Source organism: Squalius cephalus (assembly GCF_949319135.1).
Source record: "Squalius cephalus genome assembly, chromosome: 7".
In the NCBI taxonomy this organism is placed as follows: domain Eukaryota; kingdom Metazoa; phylum Chordata; class Actinopteri; order Cypriniformes; family Leuciscidae; genus Squalius; species Squalius cephalus.
In genome coordinates, this window is record NC_137128.1 from 29,321,979 (window position 1) to 29,349,597 (window position 27,619).

Genomic DNA, 27,619 nt, shown 5'->3' on the forward strand with positions numbered 1-27,619 from the left:
CCTCAGAGGCTCCAAATGTGCTGAAAGAGATTCCTCTGAAAAACCTGCAGCACCAATTTCCCTCATGAGCTGCCACCTAATTTTAAAGTCTCTTTTCTTGTGGCTATCTGTGCACTGAACTGTAGCCCATGTTTATAAAAAGAATGTATTTTGTCCTAATCAGCTGATCTCCAAATTGCATTTTTAGCAAAAGTTGCACCTGAGATTTAAGGGTTTGTTCACTAACTTGTAGACTACTAACTTGTGTGACAGTAGATGAGTTAGCTTCATATTAATGCCGTTTTTTCCAGTAGGTGGAACGTTTCCAACAAGAGAATAATCAAACACACTGGCCTAAATGGTCCTTTCTTTTTCTCTCCTAATGGGTTATGTGCAAAAAAACTCCATATTCTGTAAAACAGGTTGCATTGCATCCAGTTCAGATCACTTCATAAATATAGAGCTCTTTTACTCAAGATGCCTTCAAAGGAGCTACCAAAGATGAGCTATGTCCATGATCCATGTCCAAAGATGTCCATTGCATATGTCGATTGATATCTTTTTTCACTAACACTCGGATTTTAAAATGAAATAAAATGGCAACAATTAAAATAGGCCAGGTTAGCTGATTATTTAAAGTCCATATATATCGCCTTCAGTTCATACTGCTGTTAACACTTTCTCTGACAAGCGGATGCGATGAGACATGTTTTCCTGTTTGTTCATGTGGACATTAAACATAAAGCCTATTAGCATTGGAAAGTCCGATTCAAACTTGTGAATCAGTTTATTTATTTCTCCCACATGTAGCATTAGAAAATCAGAATCATTCTAAGACAGCTCATTCAGACTGACTTAACTTACATTTTCAAACCATAGATTCACAAAATCTCACTATATTTATGAAACTTGCATAGCATTTGGAGGCTATTGCATGGATAACCCCCCACCCACAAATTACCAGCCCAGCCCTTAAGTAACTTCAAGCTAGCTACTTTTTATTTGTAACTGCTTTAAATTATGATTGCCCTTTTTAGCGCTAGCTTGAAGCTTGTAGCTTGGGGAAAAGAATAAGAAATAAATAAAAAAATTCAAAAGAAAGTGATGGCTACAGAAGAAATGGTGAAGAAATGCAAGGCTGGAGATCATTTGGGCCCCATCTGCTAAATTGTGGAATTACATTTTCCTTCTCTACTATATGGCAAAAATGAAAAGTTCTCAGAAAAAAAAAGTTCCTCTAGAGTTAATGCTCATCACACCATAAACCCTATAAGAGAGAAACTGGATGTTTACACGACCATTAGAAAACACTTTAGTGACTCCAAAATGTGTTTGTTTTATCATCAAAGCTTAAAATTTCACTAAATCAGTTTACTAATCTGCTTATTGTACACAAAAAAATTAAGATGTCTTCATCTTGCTATAGTGAACTGAACTTTGATGCTCTGTAGTTATATAACCTCCCCACATCTGCCTCTGATGCACTAATGTAATACAGGAATTAGCCAGATCTTCATGTGCCATTACGTCAGCTTAATCAGCAGGAAGCGATATGGTTTGACATCAGTGTGATCTCACACAGGATGTGTGCATGTCTTGTCCCGTTCCTCTCTGCTGCCCTGTCCAACCTAATTTTTGTCCCTGCCGCCAGCTTAGCTCCGTAGCATTCTCAGTGTTTCCACAGCTTTGGAGCAAAACAGTACAGAAAACACAGAGAATGCAGAGCACAACAACCTCTTCTAAAAAATAAAAATAAATAAAATAAAATAGATTTTTTGAAATTATGAAGCTTATTTTTTCCCAAAGATTCAATCCTGTGCCACTGAATTAACATTCCTGTCATTCAGTGGCACGTTCTGCATGGAAGAACTGCAGAATGCGGGTTAATATACTGGCCACTTCTGTGCAATTTTCTGATAATGATTTAGATTTTAAAGCTGCTGTGAGCATGCGTTCAGTCTAATCTCCAATCGAGTTCAGTTTGTCCGTTTATATAGTTGCTGAGCCCAGAAATATCAGTCCTCACTGTTGAACCACAGATACTTCAAAACTTGAGTGGGCCAAGATCCACACTTCAGAATGCTTAGCTTGGCGTCTTCAGACTGAGTTATTAAAGATACACATCCCCCCACAACGAAATTGGGCTATAATGAGACTTAGAGGTGACTGGAGGGAGAAGACGGCAGTAGCTCTTCCTCAGGTTGCACTATACTTCTTCTCAGATAATTTATTTCCTACTCATTATAGACAGGAAAGAAGATTCATTTCAGACCATTTGCCAGCAGAGGCTAGTCTGTGTAAATGAATAATTCTGTAGAGCTGATTTCAAAGTTTATGTTCTATTTTCAGTTGTTTGACAAGCCACTGACTTTAAGCCGCTCATTTTATTTTTGTTTATTTTGAAATAGCCTGACGTGAGTAAAGTCACACTAATCAGACATTCACAATGTTTCACAAGTCTGTAAGTGTTGTAACTGGCAAGAGTGGTGCGTGGTATTGAATGGAGACAGTTTCCTGAGGTAACACATTAACAAAGGTGGAGGTCATGTTTAATTAAAAAAATAGTGTGGTTTGGTTTGCATGTTGTTTCTCGCTCTTCACACACACTCAGACAAGGAATGAGATGCATTTCCAATAGTATGATTTGGTGGTTTTGTGGCTATAGCACCAGATAGCTGATTTTGCTATTTTATGGGCATTTTTGTAAGTTACGGTCATGCCAGTTTAGTAAAAGTTACAGAGGTACAAAATAGGTGACAAGGGACCCAGCATTAGACACTTTCAATAAGGAGAGAGACCTGACATTAAAAAGCAAACTAAATGCAAAATTAACATTCCAAGCTCAAAACCCTAACTTTAACTAATGTTAAATATAAATATAAAATATAAACGAAGCCAAATATAAGATATTTATGATTTATTTATTTTGATTTTCATTTAAATTGCTGGTAAATTTAGCTAGAACAACCACTAAAAAAACATTTACTCTCCTAATGAAGTGCCAGGCAAACCATGCTGGGAACTACAGACCTACCCAGTTAGTTATTAGGGGTGTAAATCGGACAGTTCATGACGATACGATACGATATCGATTCTCTCAGCCAGCGATACGATATTTTTCGATACTTCAAAAAATTCCACGATACGATTCGATTCGATTCGATTCAGGGCTATATCGATCGATTAATCGATATTTAGATATTATGTTCACACAACCAGTTACGTTTTTATTAACTCACAAATGCAACCAAAATATATAACATGAACGTTTAATTAAACTCTTTGAAAATTGCACACCCTCTCCCAATTGGGACATTTATAACAGAAGTGGTTATTTGCAAGTACTCATAAATCATGTTTTTTATTATTATTGTGCATTCCAAGTAATATCAATCAAACTGCAGCTGGGTTGTTTTGATTAATAATAATAATAACTTAAAAAATACAGGTAAATTACAAAATTAAAGTTAATTGAAAGTATGCTTTAATATGTTTTTTTTTTTTTTAGCAGAGCAGAGCAGATACATTCACATTTCATCTTTCTGAGTCAAACACAACCAAGTAATTGCTATGATAAATAATACAACACTCGGTTAATCTTCATAACGTTAATCTCCTCAGCTGACATACCGGTATGCCTGACAAACTTTGTTGTTGTGATTAACGTACACGCAGTACAGAGAGCTTTTCCCTCACCATTCCGTTCCCTAAACGAGCGGTTCCATGAAAATGTTTCAGGTTTTATTTTCCTTTTACGCCCTTAAGAAGATATCACGAGTTAATTGAAATGATCCATCCTCGATCACTTTTAGTCAGCTTTGACGAAACTCCTCTTAGCCAGCGCGTCTTTTCAAAGTGACATCTGACCTGAATATTGCGCGCTGAGTCGCTAGAACGGACTTCTCGTGTTGTGTTCACCAACAAGGGTGCGAGTGCTTGTCTGTTTCTACTGTAAAACATGAACTCGCGATGCCTTGACAGCGGACAATACCGGCTTTTGTGAAAAAAAAAAAAAAAAAAACTTGTTTAGGGTTTAGTCAGTCTTGTCAGGCGTCTTTTTCAGATGAGGAGATTAACGTTACACACCGGCAGGCGGTTGGTGAGTAAACGAAAATGTGCGCTTTAGCGGAAGGATGTTACGTGTCGTGATAATGTGGAGAGTGTCAAAATAAAGGTGCATATCGATATTTTAAGTGTGGAATCGATGCATCGTATCGTTAGACGTTATATCGATGCATCGATCCATATCGATGTATCGTTACACCCCTATTAGTTATGTCAACAGAAATTATTCATGTAGTCCCAACAAAACACGTGAACAAGCAGCAACAATCTTGTTTGTTTGTTGTTCTCTAGAAAGCACTATGAAATGCCAACAGCGAAAAAGAATATTGGTAATAAATATGTAAACTTATTGATACATTTATATCTACTGCCACTGGTATTTTAACCAAAAGATATGATGAAAGCAAAAATTTGATAAAAACTAGATAAATGAATAAACCAACATTTGCTTCATAATGTGACGAGTTTTGGTAGTGATAAACTGCTTCAAGGTGCATAATGAGCCAAGAACAAACTAATGTACATAACTTGAGCTCTTTATTACTGCCAATGCAAGAAAAAGCTCTGTCAGAGGTCTGTACACATGCATCGAGAACAGTTTATTATGTGCATCCTCATTTGAAGCTTTAACTTTTTTTAAATGGCTTTTATTGCACAGCAATGAAAACAGAATACGTCATCTTTATGCTTGGCTGCAACTGTCCTTTTAGATAACTACAACAGATGCTGTCAAATCACAGAAGCATCTTGTAGCTGTCATACAAGGACAACACTAAATTTCCCAATGCTTCAACTGCAGCCAAACAAGCCAGATCTAATGGATCAAAAGCCACTGTTTTTAACATGCCACACTGTTCCTCTTTATAGCTAGATATTTGGGTTCATGTCTGAGCCCTTGTCTCGACAAACACTAATGTTTTGAGTGCTTTTTCATTTTCTTATATATCTTTGTAACCACCTGAATCAGAGACATAAAGTCTGTAAAATTCCTTGTTTTAAAGGGACACTAGGTAACTTTTTTACCTTAACTGAACAGCTTCGGAGTCAGTGGAATGGTTATATTACTTATTTCGGGTTGAATGGTGGTGGTTTCGCACCCCCCTGGTGCCCGAGAGCGGAAAAAACTCACTTGCAACTTTGGGCCGGCGGGTCGGCGTCAGGAAGTATCGCGTGATATCAGGTCTCGCGATGTAACGAATTGCTTGACGGCACTACACACGTACACGCCCCCATTCAAGCACCGGCTAGCTATAAGCGAAGGGCAATGATAGATTGAGTTATGGCTGAGCCTGTAAAAAAGAAGCAGAAAGCTAGGAAATCTTTGTCGGAGGACCAACGAAAGAGGAAACGGGAGACTGACCGAGCAAGAAGTCAGACTCGAGTAAATATTGGACAGGCTTTTTCAGAATGGTGAGAACTGAGAGAAACAGAAGCCTGCAAAACGGATGCTGACCTGGCTGCTGTTGCATGTATCTTTGGAATAAACTGTGTTTAATATTTAAATTTCAAGTAATTGTGACCTCAGGATGTTTGCTATTGTCTGTAAAGGTTTTTATTATGATCGCTGTCTGTTACGGGCTTACTAGTACGCTAGATAACCGTTACTATAACTTTGATGTTAGCATTGTCATTAGCAAACACGTTTGATTTCTGTAGTTGTTTGGCCGTTCCTCTGTCGGTTTTATTTGTGTAACTTGCACTTTTATTTTATGTCACTAAGTCAACGCGTCTGATAATAGGCAATAAACATGTTGCACATATCATGATCGAGCTAGAAAAAATGTTCTGATGTTTTCTTAGACAAGCAAAGGTAAACCGTCATTCTACCAGATGAACTTATAGACCTTGCTAATATAACTTTAGACAAATATTAACCTCCGATATATATTTTTTTTATGCTCATGCCCACTCTCCCAAAAACAAACAAACACGAAAGCAGTAGTTCGCCTCGTTCATATCGTTCGTTCCCGGTAAAAATACTAACGTTAGTATGCATGACAACACAATAAAAAAAAACATCAGTTGGAAATAAAATATTGCTTTACTTGCCTCGGTAGACATAACTGGTTTTGAAATAGCCGCTTCCTCTGCTCAGCTGGGTTGCTTGTGGCGAGGGGGGAGGGACAACTGTTCATTTTTATGACAGAGTGTTTGAAAGCATTTACTACCAGACACTAGGGGGAGCTTCGTAAAAAACACTCAAACACTCTTGCCTGGTGTCCCTTTAATGCAAGTCTTGTTCGATGTAGGTGATTTTAAAAGAATTCATTTTGTAGCTGAATGCATTGCATTGTAGCCAAAAGTTTATTTATTTTTATAATGGGCATTTTCAGCCATTGATAAACTACAGATTTAGATTACATTTGTCACTGGTTAGTCTGCCCAGAAAGGCTGGTAATTTGGTACTGTACACTGCCTAGTCCACAGGATAGTATTATGTCTTGTTTGGGCACAGCATTAAAAAAAAGAGAGATTTGAGTCCCTCATTCCTGCTCTTTTAACCACCTCACCATTGCTCCCTGTCAGAAGCTCTACACAGGAGCAAACAGCAGAGGAACGATCCTTCTCAGGACCATAATGAATTTCTCCTCCGCTCATCTGTGCTGTTTGTGATGTGTGCTGTACACGCTCACTGAGAGTGTAGTGAACCATTGCAGCATGGCAGTCCAGAGGACCCTGCTCCAGGGCACAAGTGAACTAGATCAATCAGCTTGGCTTTGTCAACCTAGGAAAACCCTCCACCACCACCATTACATCTGTGTCCCTCCCTGCACTGTGCTGCTTTAAGGTGTCACATTCTTTTGGCAGCCTTTTTAAAAAAAAAAAATCAAAACACTGACTGAGACAGTTCTTCAAATACATCCTTTATGTCTCCTACAAATCAGTTCATGAGTGACTCAGGGGCGTTTCATCCGAGGAGCCAAGGGAGGCAGTGTCTCCTCAGAAAAACTCAATGAGAAAATAATCGACTTTACAAAAATAAAACGCAAATATCACAATATGTGACATTAAAAAAAAGTGTAAAAGTCACTCGTTTTTATAAAGTAACACTGTCCAACAGCCCATTTAGTTTAAACCCTCAAAGGTGCAATTTTTTCCGCGAATCCCACCCTGCAGCTAATTTCATTGGTTAAGGTTACAGTGACAGGTAGGTTTAGTGATCAATGTTTGGTGTGGGCAATCAGTACTGTGATTGGCAGACATGACCAATAAAATCTTAAGAATCGGCTGCAGGGTGGAGTTTCAGCTGAACAGGTTTGGGGGAAGAAATCACGCCCCCCAAAGCATGCGGTGAGTTTGATGGGGGGTAATTGAGAATAAATGGGGGAAAGTCACATGAGAGGAGGCAATACCTCCATAGCGCTATGATTGGCCACCGGTGTTTGCTAATAACAAGGGTTTCTGAATTCTACATAAAGGCCCTTTATATTAAAAGTTGTTTATATTTTTTAAGCCTATTAGTTAAATGTTAAAAGTGATGGCTTCCAATTATTTAAAGGGGAACTAAGCAGGGTTTTTTAGCTTAATTTACCTCAACTGAACAGCTTTGGAGTCATTGGAATGGTTATATTACTTTTTTCGGGTTGAATGGTGGCCGTCTCGCTTCCCCCTAGCATCTGTGAGCGGAAAAAAACATCCTTGCAACTTTACCGCCGGCCTCAGCGTCAGGAAGTATTGCGTGATATCAGGTCTCGCGATGTAACGAATTGCTTTACGGCACTACACACATTTATATGCTATAGCCTTCTGTGTATCATACATACCTCAGTAAACATGGCTCCGTGCATTCGCCGGCTTCTTTGAAAACAAATGCACATGACCAGAGTGAGAAGATGGGAGGGGGGAGAGTCGCCAAAGTTTATACGACAGTGTTGTCAAATATCTTTTCCGAAGCTGTAGGAGGAGCTCTACAGAGAAACCCGCAAGTAAAAAGCGAAATTGCCAAACACTACATAGCGCCGCTTTAATGTTGAATGGCTTTAGATACAAATTTTATCCCCAGAAATTGATGAAATGAAAAATCCATTTGACATCAGTATCAGTATTGGTATCAGTGATACTGGCCTTCATTCATAGTATTTAATAAAATAAATATTTAAAATATATACCGTCATTATTGTTTCTACATTGATTTTGACATTCAGTGTGAAGACATGCTTTATAAAATATATTACAAATTGTAATGTTAGGTGTGATTAATTGAAAATTATTACAGAAAAATGCGCAATTTATGTTAATTTCTTTTAACCAACTGGCATCACTAATACATTGTTTTAGACAGTCTAAAACAAAACCAGACATGTACATGAACACTGAACAAAGCTGAGTGGCGCTGATTTGCAGTCAATTCTCCTTTACTAAAACCTGAAGTCAGAAAGAGTTTCATGAGTGTGTCTTGTATCCTAGAGACCTGGTGTATTTATACCCTCCTTATGGGTTAGCTTGGAAACAGAATACCATTAGTGAAGAGCTTAGAGGTATAAACTTGGCTGTGGCAGCTCTTAAGTCTCTTATTGGTTGAATAAAGCTGACCTGCTCAGGGACTTTTATCTGTGTTGTTGGTGTCTATCTAATGGTGCTGAAAGAGGAACGACTAAAAATATGATGTCCTCTGGGCAGCCCTTCATATAAATGTCAGTTTTGCCCATTGGACTGTATAGTTGGACTGTTATCGCTTTGTTCTCAGTCTTTCTTTTAAATGTTAAAAGTGGGTGGGGAGAAAGTTACTTGATATAAAAAGTGCAGTTTTGAACATTAAAGCTGCTGGTAATTTTGAGACTCTTAAAACCTGGTAACGTGTTATGTCTATCAGCATATTAGAATGATTTCTGAAGGATCATGTGACACTGGAATAATGTCTGCTGAAAATTCAGCTTTGCCATCACAGAAATAAAGTACAGTTTAAAAAATATATTAATTTTAAATTGTAACAATATTACAGTTTTTTATCTATCAATATGAAGAGAATTGTTTAAAAACACTTTAAAACAACCAACACCAACATTTTGAGTGTTAGTGTACAGTATAATACAGTATAAAAGTATGTTGTTTAGAGACTCGTTGTGTAGAAGGGATAGTTGCTTTGGCTCAAAGCCTTGTTGATTCTTTCTTTCTCTCTCTATCTGGGGATGCACAGGAAGAGAGGGTGGAGGAACCAGCTACGGAAATTGGTGATTAACTAAAACAAGCAAAACCCTTTCCAATTCCTGCAAACAATGGGCAGGTGTTGGAAATATTATATGAAAAACAAAGAGGGATGGAATTTTTTGCATTTTCTGAGAAACATCTTGCTATCCCACTTTATTAAGGTGGGGGTGCAGAGATCAAAATCAGCTCTACTGCTTTAAACTTTGTTAAAAATGATGTTGAAACCTCTGTTGTTGTCTGTTCAGGGTCACAGGTAGGGTTTGTTGCTGAAAAACGAACCCCTTGCTGACAGAATGAGAGCTGTGCTTTGAAACGTGAAGGAATGCTCTCATTGGCTTTATTGTGTTCTTTGTCTTAAACCCCTGATGCCTTAACCTGTGTCCAAACCCTCTGGAACCACAAACATAAACACTTCTTAATTGTCTATGCCTTTTAGTCAGTGATCTCTCGATCACCTCTTGTCCTGTGTTTGCTGATAGTTTACAAAGGTTAGTCTTACAATAGACCCTCCTTTTTGCTGCATCTCTAATTCACACACTGTCTAACTTACATACATTTCAGCTCTGAAGGGCAGAGAGTAGAGCAGTGGTTTGAAAAGTGAGCGAGACACTCGTATATTTAATAGAGGGAGGCAGTGTGAGCCTCACACCGAGCAGGATGCACATGCAAACTTACTCAGAGGACATTTACAGCTGGTGAGTTTTTGTAGGACTGAATTACCCCTATAAATGTCAATTCATTTATAGGCACACATTTCATAAACTGTAGTTTGGGATGCTTCGGTTTTATGTTTGTATTGTTGCTTAAGAACTCCTTTGCAGATTTTGAACTTTGCCATTGAGATTTATATTGCACGTTTTAACAACCACAATCAGCCTGTAGTAAAAGTGCTACAATTATTTAGACTTCAGCATTTTTGCAAAGCTTTTTGTAAAGAGTGTGACATTTCAGATTTTGAAAGATCATTTTTACATGACAAGCATGTAATATATGTTTATGGCACTCAGAGCACGTTATCATACTTAATCTACCTCACTCTGTTGTACTGTTGTATTTAAGGTAAATCCATATTTATGCACCACCATGAGTGATGAAGTATGTATGGTCATGTCATATAATTCATATTCAGGTTATTAATTTTCAGGAATTGGGACTTGTATCATTTCAGCTGTTTAATTTAATAGAAGGATCGTGGAATGAAAAATTGGCAGTTGCTAAAAAGGTATCAGCATGGAGCCAAAAGTTTTCACTTTTCTTGTTCCTCTACTCAGAAAATGTTTGAGTAGTGCTTTATTTTGGCGAACCACATATGTGCTTGTATGATTTAGTAACAGGAACAGTGTTTTGGCTCTGTCTACCTCGCTTTCAATAGATTGACATTGGCATAATGAAAGTGTGAAATGTGCAAGTGGAGTGTTGCTCACCTCATTTGCAGTAAAGATGTTATTTGTGTCATATACTTTCACACATGCTGGCCAAGTGATCGTTTCTTGCATTAGAGAGAGCAATAAAGCAGTCATCTCCGTTTAATCTAAAGTTCTGTCCTTTAGTAGGAAATAAGAAGTCTGATAGCTTTACAGTCTGTTAAAAACACTGCAACTAGATGCAGCAAAGCCCTTAAAATGAGAAAACTCTTGGTGATAATATTATAACACATAAGAGGTGATAAGAGTTTTCTTAATTATGAGTTATTGTTTTGTTTTTGTTTTGTTTTTTGTATTAAACCAGTTCTGCACAAACTATGGTCTGTTACGGTCTGTTAAAAACACTGCATTGCAACAAATCAAGTGCTGGGAATGGTCCATCACAAAGTATCCTTCCACCAGTATTCCTACAATACTTAACTTTTGTACCTCTAGCGGTTGAAGTATAAAAAAAACTGCAAATTATTTGCGGATGAACATTATTTAGGTTATTATGTGGGTTGGGCTTTGTAGCTTTAACAACTTTACAGCCTCATTAAAGTTGCGATGTAATGGAAGTACTGACAGATCTTTTCTAATTGTGACGTACTTCCAAGTTTAATGGATTATCGAAAAAGTGAAAAAGTATGTTGGTGACTTTGTTCTATCTAAATGTTGTGAATAGACTTTGACATGGGCGTTGCTCTCAAAAATGAATGAAAGCTTGAAGCTGATTGTGAAGGGGCGGGGTTTAAGCAGACGAAATTATTGGAGAAATCCAGCATACGACACCAGAGAGAAGTTTGTCGTTTCACATTATCTACATTTTGATTACATTTTTGGAGGTTAATTTCTGAAAATTTCTATAGTCAAATAAGATTTTCAATATATAAAAAATTTATTGTTTCAGAATAATGCAGGATGCCATTTAACATGCTCTGCATATGAGCCATGGTATCAGTAATGAGTTGGCTATGCGCAGACGGTGTCACAGTATTGAAATCAGAGTTCAACTTCAGATATTTGTGATAGATTAACAGAGATTTGAGTCCTAATGGGATAGAATGCAGGGCTCTACTGTGAGCCAGCTAAATGGTCTATGAAATAGCACTGGTTGATGAGGCTTAATTGTTGTTGAGGTCTGCTGAAATGCTGATGGCCATGCATCAGCCCAAATCTTTTGAGCCGAGGCATTTGTGTGAGTGGGTGCTGGATGGGTTGCATTCCGGTGCTTTGCTGACTTAGGGAGGATTTGTATTTGATGCGAATGTGCCACCAGCGCTGAGTTAGAGAGCAGGAAAGGCTCATTCAATATGTCCAACAACAGCATCAAATGTTTGTTTAATACATTTGATGTCATTTGAAGTAGCAGGTATTCATGCAACAGGCACATGTTTGTACAGGAAGTATACATTTATTGGTACATTGTATTATGTTTCTACATTTTATTAAAGTGCCCCTATTATGCTATTTCAAAGGTTCCTAATTTTGTTTTGGAGCTTTCCTACAACAGGTTTACATGCATCAAAGGTCAAAAAAACACTTTAATTTTCTCATAATATATATTGCACATCACCTAATTTTTCAATGATTCTCAAACGACTCGTCAGATGAATCAGTCTCTCCGAATACCTCCTTTCCGAGGGCTTACTCTGCTCTGATTGGCCAGACAGCCCAGTCTGTTGTGATTGATCTACCGATTACAGCGAGTGTCAGAAACTAAACGCCCATTGCCATAACTGAACTTCAGCTCCGGAGGCTTCCTCAGCTCAGTCCTAAGCGATTGTACACACTGTAAAGACAGTAACGATGACGTCAATTTTACCATATCAATCCAAACACGAGTCCGATGATGAAACATTGGAAGAACTAGTTATTCAACCCGAACCTCCATCGCAAGGATGACTTGAGCAGGACGTTTTTTCAGTGACTTCTCGTTGTGAGGTACATTATGAGATGTTGCAACTAATTCCTCACCATCAGCATTAACAAGTGTATGTCCATCAACAAACTGATGTGTATATTTCTAATTTATTGCGGTGCACATGCGGGAACTGTATTAACCGTTTCAATAACGGCATGCGTATGCGTAGCTGAGCACTAATGTGAATGACTGATGTAACATTAAAATTTGCAAAACAAATCTTGCTTCCTTTATCTCAAAATAGTAAGAACAGCAGACAATCTGCATTAATCGACACAGTAGGTAAATAGTGGGCCTACAGCAGATTAGCAGAACTATTTCAGTAAGACAGTAATAATGTGAGTTAGCCGGAAACTTGCACAATATAATACACAAAATTGCGTATTTTGAACACCCGTTAAAATATATATATCAATAATTATTCATACTTACAGGTTGTGATTCTGAGGAGCAAGATGGTCCAAATAAACTGGGTAAATAAAAATGGTTTTGCGAATCCTGCGATGAACTCTGAGATTCGAGAAGCAGTCGTCAGTAAAATTACGTGTTTGAGGGATGGTGAAGTTGTTCGCGGACAACATACAACATAGGCGGGCATTATGCAAATGTAGATTGTCTATAGTGACGTAGAACTGTAACGCAGTGGGATTCGAATTACAGACGACTCGTTTAGACGGTTCAGAGTCGGGAGACAATAACTTTATTTATCGTCCACTTTCGACTTTACAACTTTGTAGAACAATTACTTTCACAAACAGCTATTACACACTGCATGAAAGGGAATATAAAAAAAAAAAAACATAATAGGGGCACTTTAAAGTTACATATATAATTATGAGGAACTAGATTATTGGATCACAAGTCCGTGGCCCCCCTCGGTAGAGATCGTGTTCCAGGTGGGTGGGAAAGACAGAGCACACATCAGGTTGAGTGTTGCATATTATTAAATGGCCTATAATAAAATGTGTATAGTGCCATTTTAATGTATTTGCCTACTTTATGATGTTTACACTGCAATGCCATTAAAATATTCATTATTGATGTAAAGAGTTTTATACTTCTACATTACATTTTAATTTGACTTAATACATTTTAATGCAGGAAACACAATGAAACATTTTGCTGAGCTATAGTTTCTTAACTTAGTTGAGGATAACAATGTATTTTTGTCTAACCCATATTTTTTTTTATTTTTTTTTTTACAAAATTTGTTGTGATATCAAACAACAATTGTTTGACCCCTACCGCCCTATGGGGTCACAGATCTCATGTTGAAGACTGTATAGGTCAAGAAAACCACTTTCTCAAAAAGGGAATGAATTCAACTCCCGTCGTTGAGTTAAAAGTTTGAATCGCCTTTATTATCATCTGTGTAAAGGGACATTCACTTTCTGGACAGTAATTTGGGCAGTGATGTGCAGAATTTTTTTTTTTTGGGCCATTATACAGAAAGAATAAAACTATAGGCTATATTTTAAATGTTTACCTGTGCACAACACGAATATATTGCCGTTTATATTACTTATACAGATGGCCAAGCTAACACACATCGACTTTTGATTTCATTGGGTCTTTAAAGGATTTGTCACTGCAAACCATGTCTGCTTCAAGGAGGAAATGACTTGAACTATATGCTTTTATTGTATCTTAGCACTCTTGAAAAAAAAACATTGTAACTTCAAGAGTTGTGTTTGGGCCTTTAACTCAATGCTATAGGGACGATGCATTCTATCAGCCCAGTTTACTGCTCAAAAAACAATGAAGCGATGATCACCAAAACCCAAAGCATTTCACCCAGTGCATCACGTGCAGATTCTGCACTAGCCTGCTAAAGTCTCTGTGTGTGATGTACTTTAATGAGCTCTCTCTGTGCACATGTCCATTTATATTCTGTCCTGCAGAACCCTGGTTAAGCTCAGCTGAAGTTGACATATTAATATTTACACTCCTTTGACAATCTAATGCAAGTTCGCCTCATGAATCATGCTTTTCAGAGAAGACTGCAATTTGTTCTGAGCTTGGAGAGAACAAGATTTAATTTTTTTAAATCAACTTCACCATCTCCTCAGCACAGCAGAAGTACTGGTAAAACGATGAGCTTGCTGGAACAGTCTGAAGTCATCCACGTCGAGTTTCTGTGTAATATCAGCTGATGAGCATTTTTCCCTAGTTGTCACTTATACTGCTTACACAAATTGGGGTGGAATAAGGTTTACAGTACATCTCCCCTCACAAGACGGGGGGAGGGGGGGGGGCTTAACAGTTCAAAGGGGGTGCTAAGAATAAACAATTCATTGCGTCAATTACTTCAATACCCTGCAGTATTTTACTTATTTAATTTTCCATTTTATCTTAAGGTCACATTGTAAAGTCTACACAGAACTAAGCACAGTATAAATTTAGCTTAAAACCTTTATTATTACCTTATCAGCTCTTAGAATCAATAACGGTTTAATGAAACCTGTCGACTTGCAGTCCCATAGACATATAGCCTATAGGCGTAGCTACGTATTCATGTCCATGTAAGCTAAATTACGAAACGCGCTTTGTGCTTTTCAAAAGTTGTGACAAGGTGTTTTAAAACATGGCGCGAGAAACTGACAAAGACGCCTGTTCAACACATTGATCTATATGTTTAGATCTAAAACAACATTCCCTTTATTTTTTTCATCACCAGGCTAGCTCGGGCGAACAAAGTGCAATCATTTATATTAAAATCTACGTTATTTGACGTTTATAACATGAGTGAATCTTCAAAAAGATCAGTGTAGCTAACGTTACTCACCAATAGCAGATTACAAGAGGACGTGTCTGTTCTGAACTATTCCCGAGATGTGTCTAAAGTCTGCCGTCTTTTTCTTCATATTTAATAGCTCTCCATTATGATGATCGTTTGTTGATGAGGAGCTTATATTCTCTAATGCGCTATTTGCTCATTTTGCTATGCTAATTCAATTGACTCCTCCCCCATTGTAGGTACATTTACATTTTTCATCATCTAAACATTCAAAAGGAAATATAAATCATTTAAATAAAATTACAATTTAAATTAGGCTATATATAGTGTATTTTCAGTAAGTAAACATGGTGACGTTTTGGTGGTGGCAGAACGATCCCTCTGGTCGCTCACTAGCGTTAGTTTTCAAGTTTTGTTAACTTGTTTTTTAACAATGACTGGAGAAAATCCGATTTTATCTTAATGTGCAAGGTCACTCACTGTCCAGCACTGCGATTGTTATTTGCAAGATTGGCCGACCCGTACACGCTCAGTCAATGGATGGATGATCTGACAGGATTAACGTTAACGCTACCTCGGTTGAGTGGCCTGAATTCTACACCTACCCAATAGAGAAACCGAGGGTAAAGAGAAACTGAGGGCATATAAATCTTTAGATGCCTATAACTATGTGCTGAATGGCCACGTACAAGATTTGTGTGGTACGATCCGAAGTTCTGCCTAGTCAGAGCCAAGGCCAGAAGACGACAATGTAAAGAGTGACATTACGGTGCAATTTTAATGATGTGAATATTTTCTAGAAATAAAAATTCCAGATACAGCATATTAATTTTTCATAGATTCTTGCACCCAACAGCACAACAAGATGACATTTAATAATAATAATAATAATTTAAGCTCCTTATTATGTAGCCGAATCTGTGCTGGTTTGTATTGGCCGCCTCCAGTTTTCCCTTTGTTTTGCCACCAGTTAACGTCGTGACGTAACTGTGACGTCGGCTCGACATTGGTCTGGTGGGCTGAAGCTACAACTTGTCAGCCCAGCAAAGTTGTCACGATCACCAGTGAGAGTGCCCGTCATTACCACCAGAGGGCACTCCCAGGGGCGCCGCTAAGGGGGTGGAAGTTAGGATGATTATAAGGGCCCACGCACTTTTGGGGATCGATCTTAGTAATGGAATGGGTGCAGTAGGGGGCTCAACCTCATATTCTTTCATAGGGCCCAAAATTGCTAGCGGCACCCCTGGGCACTCCACCCCAGACTATTGTCATTCCCTTATGAAACTACATTTCCCATTATCCATTATCACATTCACCTGTGTCTCATTATCTTGTTTAAGCCTATGTAAGCCAGGTTCTTTCTATCATTCCCTGTGAAGTCTTGTATGTGTAACACTGCATTTTTGTGTGTTTCCACTGTTTTCCATGGTTCTGGTTTTTGATATTTGACTGTGTCCTGGTTTTCCCATTCCTGTCTCACCCTCTGGATTTGTTTTTTTTTTATTGGACTGATTTACTGTGCTCTGACCTTTTGCCTGTCTTTTACTACGATTGTAGATTACCCTTTCATTAAAACTGCATTTGGATGCTCAACCTTCGTGTCTAGGAGCAGTTCCTTACAAAAGTGTTGCTGCTATAGTTTATACCGTGTTTTAGTTTTAGGTGAGGAGGAGAGTTGGGTTTGGCTTACTATTAGTCTGTGTGAATTACACGGGGGCAGGAAAAACAGCCAAGGTCGAATGAATGGAAAAGCCTGTGCAAGGGGGATCTGGGTGATAGCCTATTTCCTGACTGTGTTGATGCTGGTGTCCAAGTGCATTGCCAGGTTAATGGAAGATTCCTACGCTCTTCACTTCACTACAGTTATAGTTCTCTAACAATGCGCTCCGATCCTTGATGGAAAGCAGAGTTGAACAGCCTGAAGTTGAGTTTTAACAATTTTTTCTTTTCTTTTTTGGCTCGCTAAATTTTGGTTTAAATATGTTGTTGCTACACTGAGAGATTGATACTCTTGGCTAATAAAGCATTTTACAGGTTTCTATGGACACGGTCTACTTTAGACTGCGAGAGGCTACCAAAATAATTGCAAGGTCATGGAATAAGTTTTTCAGGAGAGGTACATTCCTCTCAGTGTGTGAAGCTCAAAGACAGCCACATTACATTACAGACTCCTATCATTTTACTGGACACTGTTTTTTAGAAAGCTGTGCTGGCTTGATATGATCAAATATTTGTGAATATTCAAATTTCAATTGGTGTTTCTTTTAACACATAAAAAAATCATTTTAATTTAAAAGTATTTCCATATTTTAGTTCCAGGTTTAACCATTCAAATTGTTATTGAGAACTGTCAGTCTTATTAAACACTAGATGGCACTGATAATTTTTTGAAAATCAAAGACATTTAGTTAACCAAACTGAATATACTCAAGTCATCTAACTCCTGGGCCCAGTTGTTCAAAAAGTTAAATCTGGATCAGAATTATTTGGAAATCCCATGTTTTGCTATCCAGGATCAGCTAATCCATATTTATTTTGTGCTGTTTCAAAGCAAAATGGGATCACCCTGAACCAGATACACACTTTTTCAGATTATAAGTGTCTCTCGTGATGCTTTTCTTTGCTCCCTACTGTACACGTTCATGTGTTTTTGAAGGAGGCATGGCTTTAAGGATGCTCTGAAGGGATCTTATGCTTTCAAAGCTAGCTCATTATTGCTAGTGTAACAATATTAGCTCAAAGGAGAAATATTAATAATAATCCATAATTACTAATTATGATTAATTATTAATATTTGGGTCAGTGTGATCTATCCTGGAAGAGATTTGGGGAAACACCAGACTACACATTAATCCATACTAGACAAATTATTTCAGAATAATGCAGAATAAATCAAATATAACATTTTATTTGTCAGGTAAAATTGTATTATGCCACTTACACAAGTAAATGATTAAAATACATGACATCAATTGCTCAAATATGACTCCAAGAGTAAGAAATGTATTCCTGACAGAGACACACAGTGGTGTGTAAGTGTGTTCCGACGGGAAAACACTGACACTGCATGGAGGTTTTATACAGGTTCCCAAAGACTGCTCTGCCACTTACCCATATATACACAGACCAGAACAAAAGGCTTGTACAAATATTTTTTAGAGTTGTTTTGGGTCTATTCATGTACCCCAGGGGGTAACACCTGGTTTCGGGGGAGAGGGGAGAATTATCAGATATCTTGAAGAGACACCACCCATAGAGGAGAACAGGATTCTTCTAAGTGTTCAATTTTTCTTCTGTTCAATGACTGCAATGAAATTAAGACCATTTTACCAATCGCACTGAGGCATTTAAAATGAGACCAAACATAAAAGGGAAACAACAATAGATTCAAAAGATACATAATATGTATGTAGATCTTCTTAGTGACTTGAATCAGGGGCAAAGGAAGGGAGGAGGGAGAGGGGGAGCACAGATAAGGAAGGAGAAAAGTTTGGACAAGACAATGTCCTGTGCTCTTTCTTTAAGGTCTTCTCTCCAGGGTGTGTTTTATTGCAGGGTGAGTTTTATCTCAGGTTTTGTCTTAGCAGGAAAATCCAGTCTTACACTTCCATCTCATATTGTTCCATCACCATGTCCGTAGCCCCTCAAGTGTCCCAAAACAAAAACAAACAAATATACATGTAATAAGGTATGCAACTGTTAGGATTTTGTGATCTAATCCGATTTCAGAATCCCTTTTTTCTTTTGAACAACCCATTTTGAAGAATCCGATAGCTGAAATCCGACCAGAACTGGGCCCTGATTTCAGGGACTGTATTATTTTTGCACTTTGTATAACTGAAGATGTGTTCAAACAGGTCAAGGAATCATTAAGTCAGTTTACGAGAATGATGGATGTGTTGGTTTTATTTTATTCACAGAGTGTCCCTGGAGTTATGTAACACTTAAGACTCAGAGCATTTATTGCTAGACTATAAACAAGTGCCAAACACAGTTTAGGATTTGGAAGATAAAGCAATTCTCCCATAACAGGACAGGGAGGTAAGTATGCAAAGCTGCTTATCATGGTTAGTACAGGCGCCAACACCTATAATAACAAGTGCTGTAGTGAAAACCGATTGAAAGCAAGTCATTAAAAAGTCCCACATTTTATGACTATTTAGTTTTAGCCTACATAATACTTTCTCAACTGAAGACACCACACTGAATACTAATCACAATACACAGCAGCCTGAACATACACAAAACACTCTAACCATGCCAGTTATGTCAAATGCATAGGATGTTCACAATGCCAGTTAGAAGTTGGTTTGCAGTGAGGGAAAGTCATTTTCCTTTTCACATAAAAAAACCCCCTTTACCCTCAGAATGGGAAGACACATAATGACATAGCCTGAGAAATCATTGTCTCACTGTGGATCTGTAGATTTTCTTCAATCAATATTTCTCTGACCATTTGTTAAAAAATAATAATAAATAAACAATTATATATATTATTTTCGGTCAAATGTTTGGAGTCTTATGCTCACCAAGGCTGCATTTAGTTGACCAAAAATACAGTAAAAAACAGCAATATGAAACCGTTTATTCATTAGATGCTTACATTAGGGATTTCCTCCTTTTTTGTCACATCGTAGCTGTGCATCTATGGCTGATTATTCTCTCAGGAAGAAGCACACAATGAATTTCTTGTGTGGCCCTTTATTGACAACATATAGTAGATTTGGTGTGTCTATGGCATGTGACTGCTACCTAATTATCTCATGAAAGAGGCAACATTTACTTGCAGAGGAAAGCAAATACTTGTGATGCCAGACCAGCAAATCCCTCAACCTCTTGAAATCATCCACACTTATAGCTTAGTGGAGTGATGAGACATTAGTCAAACACAGTTTGGAGTCCTGTGTGCGATGTGTTTAATGGGAAACTTCAGATGAAATGTCAGAGCGAGAATTTCGAATGTGTTGACAATGGCTAATGCTGTCTGGCTATGCCTCAGCATGTCCACACCATAATGCTTAAGTTTAGTTTTGGAGATACCGTTTTGTCATCCAGTCCCATGTGCATATGCAACATCTGTGAGTGGAGAGAGGAAATCCTCTCTATAAAGTGACCTTACATGCTTGCAAAATGACAGACAATGCCTGGATTTTCTCCAGTGGTTGCCTGTTTTACTGAGGAGAGTTTTCCGAGGAAGTGAAAGGATAGGGGAAGTTTTTTTATTAATCCATACACTTGGAACTGGATAACATTAAAAGACCATTAAGTGGCAAGTTTTACACTGGGAGAAATTGGATGTAAACATAGAAAGTTACCCAGAGGGGCTTTTCAAGGCCACTGGAGATAATGTTAGTTCATTCTTTCTTCATCTGAAGTAATTAAAACACAATAAAAAAAATAATGTAGATGATAAATGGATGAATGGAGAGATGCTTCAACATTGACAGATTTAATAAACAAAACAGCTCACTGCGACACTAACACAAAATATGCCAGTTATTCATTATCTTATGGCACTTTGAGCATCACAATTGTTTTTCCCAATTTTATTTCCATAAAATAAAACTACTGTTCAATAAGATTTTTTGATTATTTGAAAAAAAGATATACTTTTATTCATCAAGGATGCATTAATTTGATCAAAAGTGTCTTTTAATGAAGACATTCGTTAAAACTCATTTTCACAAAAGATTCATACTTCAAAGAATCCTGACAAAAAGTATCACAGTTTCTATGAAAAATCTTAAGCAGTGCAACTGTTTTAAACATTGCTGATAGTAATAAGAAATGTTTCTTGAGCAGCAAATCAACATGATTTCTGAAGGATCATGTGATACTGAAGACTGAAGGAATGATGCTGAAAAATCAGCTTTGCCACCACAGGAATAAATTACACTTTAAAATATATTCAAATTGAAAACTGTTCATTTAAATAATATTCATAATATATATTAGATCACGTAACAATTTTACAAATAACACTTTAAAATAAACTCAGGACAGGAACATGGAACATGGAACCACTACAAGCAACCTGGGGAGACTAATAAACAAGAAAAACTACAAAGGACTACAAAACATGGCACAGAACAGGAAATAACAAAAGTCCTCACAAGACAGGAATCATGTATACTAATAATACTACAGTTATTCTAGAGGAGTGCAGTTTTTAGGCCAGCAACAATCAGGCATTCATACATAATCACCACAGGAACAGCTGGCTATCATCAGTTATCTATGACCACTCAGCAGCATTAACCGTGGCCTTCCTCTCGGGGGCTGTCCAGATGCCTGATGTTGATCACACACCAAGCATGTTTTTTTTTTTCCTCAAATGGGTTGTGAAAATGTAAGGAACATCTCTCTCCTGGTCGGAGGCGGGAAGCACCCTATAAAAATGTTTCATTTTTCCTCTGGTACAGATGTAAGTTATCACTCCTCCTCAACATACCTCATTCACAATATGTGACACTTTCTGCACAAAAATGAGAAAAATGATTTATATTCTCTCGTGCAATATATTTTACGGGGAATAAGTGCATAGGCATGCAAACAGGAAACATTTTCATCTTCATCGGTCTGACCCTCTTCAGTTTTGTTGACAGTGTGATTTTTCTTTTACAACGTCTCTGTGAAGAAACAAGTCATTTTAAAGTGTCAATTTTTTTCATATAAGAGAGCAATGGGCTGTGGATAGCTAAGGTCAGGTAAGTCATTGGACTCCTGCTAAAGAGATTTTCACTGAGATGACATGACACCTTAGTCCGACAAAGAAAGACCAACAAAACCACAAATCTCACCATATTGTCTGTGAGTGGATCATCTCAGGCCCTATATTTAGTCTTGTACTACAAACAGGTCACTTAAAGTTTGTCTTCTTTTCTCCTCAGTGAAGCTTATCCAGAAAGGGAGGACACTGGCAAAAAAATGAGTAATTTGCTGCACATACCATAGAATATCTCCAATCTCTTGATGAAACTTTCTTAGATGTCATCATTAAGCATTAAACTCTTTCCCTAACAAGAAGCTTGAGACGCCAAATGGCTACCATGAGAGAGGAAATTAGATGGGTTTACTGCCTGTCTCCCATTAGCTTCCCATGATGGAATGTGTCTGTCATAGCCAATAATGAGGCAATAATTCTTTATAGTAAACCTGTTGACACATTCACCAGAACAAAAATGTAATATTGAAGATCCATGGAATAGTCTGTTTATTAAGAATGGTTGTTTATAGTCAAGCTGATGTTTTGGGGGAGTCAGCACACGCCTGTCTTGTTGCATTTCGAACTCTGTGCCATTTCTCACTCCCCTACAGTTTCCATGAACGATGGAAATTTAATTTGCAGACAACCTTTTACTGAGTTTTGTGCATTGCTTGCAATATATAAAGTATCATGGTACAGTATCTAAAATGATTTTTAAAGACTTGTTAAGCTGTTTTATTGTATAAGAAAATTAATAAATTGCTCCCCTTCACATCCACAACATAAGAGCATTTTTTAATCCACGTGTATATCCAAACTGTGCCCATATAGTGGTATTTTAGTATTATCTATACAATTATATTCCTAAATAATATTTAGAATGTGTTGTTTCGGTTTAATTTTAGCAAATATTTTATGTGCTTTTATCTTTTTTTTAATATATATTTTTATTTAGCTTTTTCTTTTTTCTTTTTCAATTTCAGTGATTCAACTTATTTATTCAATTTACTTGCCAAGGCAACATTCCTAATTTTCATTTAACTTTAAGCTTGTCATCCAATATTTATATTTTGTTTTATTAAATGGTTTTTAATCATTTTAGTTTTAGTTACTGACAACAATTGCATGTCATATGCAACTGTTGAATGGAATTGGCATTCTGACTCATTGCTTTGTAGAAAGTCCCCACTGGAGGGCCTCAATGCTATGCAGTCAGCCCGGGCTAATAATGAGCCATCACACTGAGTGCTCAGAGACCTCTTTTGGCAAGGTGCAAGCTGATAGTGGGAAACAAATAGCCTGTTTGTAGCTTTGCTCAATAATTGCTCTCTTGGCCAACAGCTGTCTGACTCTAAGCCGGTCATTGCCTTGACTATGTTGCTTATCACACTAATTAATTGCAGGTCTCAAGCCAAGTACAGCCGCCCACTGAGTGTCCCTATCTAATCTGTATTCCTATGTATGTTTTCTTATGCCTTTAATCAAAGAGCCAGCAAGAAGCAACCAGAGGCTGTGCTCCCATGAGGATGTGGACAGCCACAGCAGAAAACAAAGCAGCGCAGATGAGAGCGAGCAGTCAGAACCCTGGTCCCCCCGCACCGTGCCAAGGAGACACACAGTAGGAGGGCCTCGCACTGCCGGGGACGTGATCATCATGCAGTCCTACAACATGGACCATAAGAAAGAGGCCTTTCTTGAGCATCTGAAACAGAAGTATCCCCATCATGCTTCTGTTATCATGGGGCACCAGGAAAGACTCAGAGACCAGGTAAGCTTAGCTCTGAAATAATACAAATTTTACTCTGGTTGGATTTCGAAAAATCAAGCGTAGCGTTAGTTCTGGCAGGTCACGTTAGTCAAGCTCACATCAGCTGACTCTCAGCTGATCCACATCTACCTATAGGAATAGGACGACTATCACTGTATACATAAGCTCCTTCAGTATTACCAGCAGCTATCGCGTTTCTCAGGAGCTAATTACCCTCCTCCATCCCCAGCTCCTCCTCTCGCCCAGTCAGGATTTGGCATTCTGATTCCCCTTGAATCAGAATAAATTCTCGAATTATGTTGTACTTTAAAATCTTGAATTAAATATATTTGCAAACATTCATGTTGGTTCTGTTCTGTTTACCCTAGGGGGGTTATTGCTGCTCTCCCTGCTCTTATCCATGCTAGGCTGCATGGATTCACTGGGAGTTCTCGCCCAGAACGGAACCATACCGCCAATCTGTATGCTAATTGTCAATCGTATTTGACGGTAGTGGTCCTGACAGAACTCCACTAAATGCTAAATTAGGTTTTCAACTTGATCTTAATTACAAGAATATCAAAGTCAAATCAAAGATTTAAAAGAGATGGAAGCTATGATTAAATAATATGTCAGCAGGGAAGCACAAAAACAAAGGGTTGTCAATGATGTGAATTATTGTGGATAAATATTTTCTTTAAATTTCAATTATTGTATCTGTTAATTCCATGAGATTATATATTTCAATGAGCCAATGTAAGATGCCTTGCAAGAACCTTTACAGTTGGTCCCTCAACACACATGCTGATATGATTCCATATTTCATCTACATAGCACACTGAGTATCCTTCCTATGATCTACACGTGTATCACCTTACTCTTGACAGATTAAGGCGCACTGACATTTTTATTTCTGCTACTTTCCGCTTGACATTTTCATTGTATCTTTGATGGTTGGATAAGCTTGAGTGGTGTGTAGTCATATAGCCTAGCTTAAATGCTTGCAAGGGTTATCTGAATATAGGCCTACGCTTGAATAAACAATAGCTTAGTCTATTTTTTTTTTAATGTGTTTAAAACTTTTAAAAGGTTTACAATAAATAATACTTAAGTTAAATAAATAATAATTTATAGCATGTGTGTGCGTGTGCGTGTGTGTGGGTCACGTGAACATAAGATTATATCAGATGCACAGAGGAAATGCAATACCTTGCCATCATAGGCATAGGCCTACTTCAGCTGATATCAAATTCTCTAGTATTTTTCAGTACAGAATTTCTAGATTCAGTAGTTGCTTTCAAACGCCAAGTACAACAAATAAAGCAGAACATAGGGTACAAAGAGAAACTCTAACGTGCAGTGTGTACGCAGAATTTAAAAGCGCGTTACAAACCTGCTGTGAGCGATCCTGCAATGTCACTGATGGCCAAAACGTCACTTGCCGTTGGTCAATTGCTGCCGCCTGATAGGATTTGATTTAGAAATTTACATTTAATTAAATCAATATTTATTATTACTTTAATTATTAATAGCCTACACACGTTTAATACATCGACATGGAATTTTGAATTGAGTTGAAATATTATATCTAGGCTAGCCTATTGTTAGTTTACTAGAGACAATAATACAGAACACAACTAAAATGGGTTTCTCGAAAAACGTTTAGTGATGCTTGTCCCACTGTCCGCATATAGGCTACCGCGATTCACCAATCAGAATTAAGCAGCCTATTCGAAGGTTGTGATACATTTTTATATTTAACAATAAATACCCCCACCAATAGGCTATTTCAGAACTAACCGTCGCTAGGACGTGCTCTTAGTTGTAGTAGGCTAAACAACAAGGCGCATTTCGCAACCTCTTTCATTGTAGCCTAACAAGTCTTTCAGGTAGGCTAAGTTAATGTGGGTGTGTCTCTGTGTAGACGCTGATGTCACGGCTTTCAAAGATCACCTCACACTGCAGAAACTTCTGTAGCGATCTACTACTCTCAGTCAGGAACCAGACTTATTGCTAATTGACATTTACTGTTTATTATCTGGAATATATCCTGCTCCATTGTCTGAAGATTCAAGGTGGAAGTTTTGCATCAAGGTATTGTGAATCAAGCTAAAATGACAATTGTTTTACTGTGTTAATCAGTCTGTGTAAACTGTACTTGGTCTCAACTTGTTCTGTTGTTAAGGGAATTTGATTTTACTTATTTTGTATAGGTTTTAAGTAGTTAAATAACGCGTTAGGGGCATTAAACGAAATTATGAGCGTTTTACCTAATGAATGAACGCTTTGTCTTGCAAGTCATCGGAGTAATGCATGTGAAAACTGAACATGTAAGCAGAGAAGTCGACATACTGGTTCTCTTTTGGATCAAAATACTCAGAAAGAAGGACGTACTGTGTATGCAAAACAATTCGAATATCATGGCAGTTATCATATTATGAGATAAAAAAAAAAAACTACTGTCATTTCTACCCTAAAGAAATATGATAACATCACAGTGTTTTGAACATGTACCTGCACCATGATGTTCTTTTTGAAGGACTCTTGAGTACCATGCAAATACCATGATAAAAAGTATAATGTACCATCTGATACTATAACTTTACCATGTTATGTGCACAGTGCCTCCAGAGTACTTTTTGGTTAAGTTAAAAGTATCACTTACGCTCCCAATAACTGGTTTCTTTCAGTGCAAAGTATCTGTCTCGATATATTTATATATATATTGCTTTTCAGCATAGTTTTGCTAAGTTTTCTTTGTGGCTGGGCACAGCCATGAGTAATATCATATCATGCCGCTGGCACTGAATAAAACTGAAGCCCATCCAGCAGGAGGGAGTGTGTCTTTCATCCCCCTTTCACTCTTTCGTTCTTTCTTTCTTCAATATTCTCCAGACCCAGAGAGAATGAGGTATGATTTATCTGACCCTGCCAGTGCTTTCAAAGACCTGGCATTAGACCAGCTCAGATGAAGCATGGTCTGTGGCCATTCATCTGCCTGTGATTAGAGGAGAGTGCAGTGAACCGTGCGACCTGCCCCCCTCAAGCCCACCCTTATGCTTTAAACTGCTGTTTTCAGGCCTCTTTCAGTTTCCTGGCATTCTGCAGGTAACGCATTCTGACAATGCCCAAGTGCCAGCGTATGTCAGCACGGCTTGCTTATGCATGTGGAATAGGTAAGCAATCTTAAGAATGCACCCATATTTATTTGATTTAATCCACACAATAAAATGTTTAACGTACAGTTGCATTATGCATGTCTGAAATGATCCCAGCTGTCATGCACCATTAATCTGGGCACTTTTTTTTCAAGTCAACATAAAAGCCTATTATTTGCTCCTGTCTCGTCTGTGCACACCGGAGCGATTGTTAGTCGACTCACAATGCAACACCTGTGCAAAGATAAGATCAAACTCATATTCATCACTTTCAAGTCTCAGCCTGGACCTTCAGAATGAACATTTTTTGGATATGCCTCCTAGTGAATTGCCAGAGCACTGTTTTCTGTCAGTCATCATAGTTTTTGACTTTGAAAACTTGTGCATTAATGTACTTCAATTTGGTGAATCTGGTGTCAGTGCAGCAGTTTCATGAAAAAAAAAAAAAAAAAAGTGAAGATGACTTCTTGGATTCTTAGGGGCTGTTCCGGTTTGCATTTCACTGTACTGTTTTTTTCCATTGGTTTTCTATGTAAACATGCTAGACAGACATCTTTGACCGTCTTTTACAGCATCTCGCTAATGACACGATGTTCTAAAAATGCAGAACTCAAGTTAAAAGAAATTCATCTCTAGAATGCCCTCTTTTATTACCCTTTGTCTTGCATTTTTGCATTCCATTGTTCTGCTTTTCCATTGTGTTTGTAAACATGTGCTAGATAGAAATATTTGACCATTGCACTTGCATCTTG

General features: G+C 37.8%; 1 protein-coding gene across 5 annotated transcripts in view; it reads left to right on the forward strand.

Moving 5' to 3' along the window:
- The window catches only part of LOC307161450 (sickle tail protein homolog), a 55,426-nt gene that overhangs the window by 3,701 nt on the left and 24,106 nt on the right, over positions 1-27,619 (forward strand). For 2 of the 5 annotated variants that reach the window (XM_079876161.1, XM_079876162.1), the window contains exon 1: positions 25,666-25,803. Coding sequence is in view for 2 of the 5 variants with exons in the window: in XM_079876159.1 (XP_079732285.1) it covers positions 23,450-23,730 (281 nt within the window). In the remaining 3 variants the exon portion in view is untranslated. Of the gene's footprint in view, positions 1-9,812; positions 9,888-23,449; positions 23,731-25,638; positions 25,804-27,619 lie in introns of those variants that run through there. The other 3 variants (XM_079876160.1, XM_079876159.1, XM_079876163.1) reach the window with 3 other exon arrangements.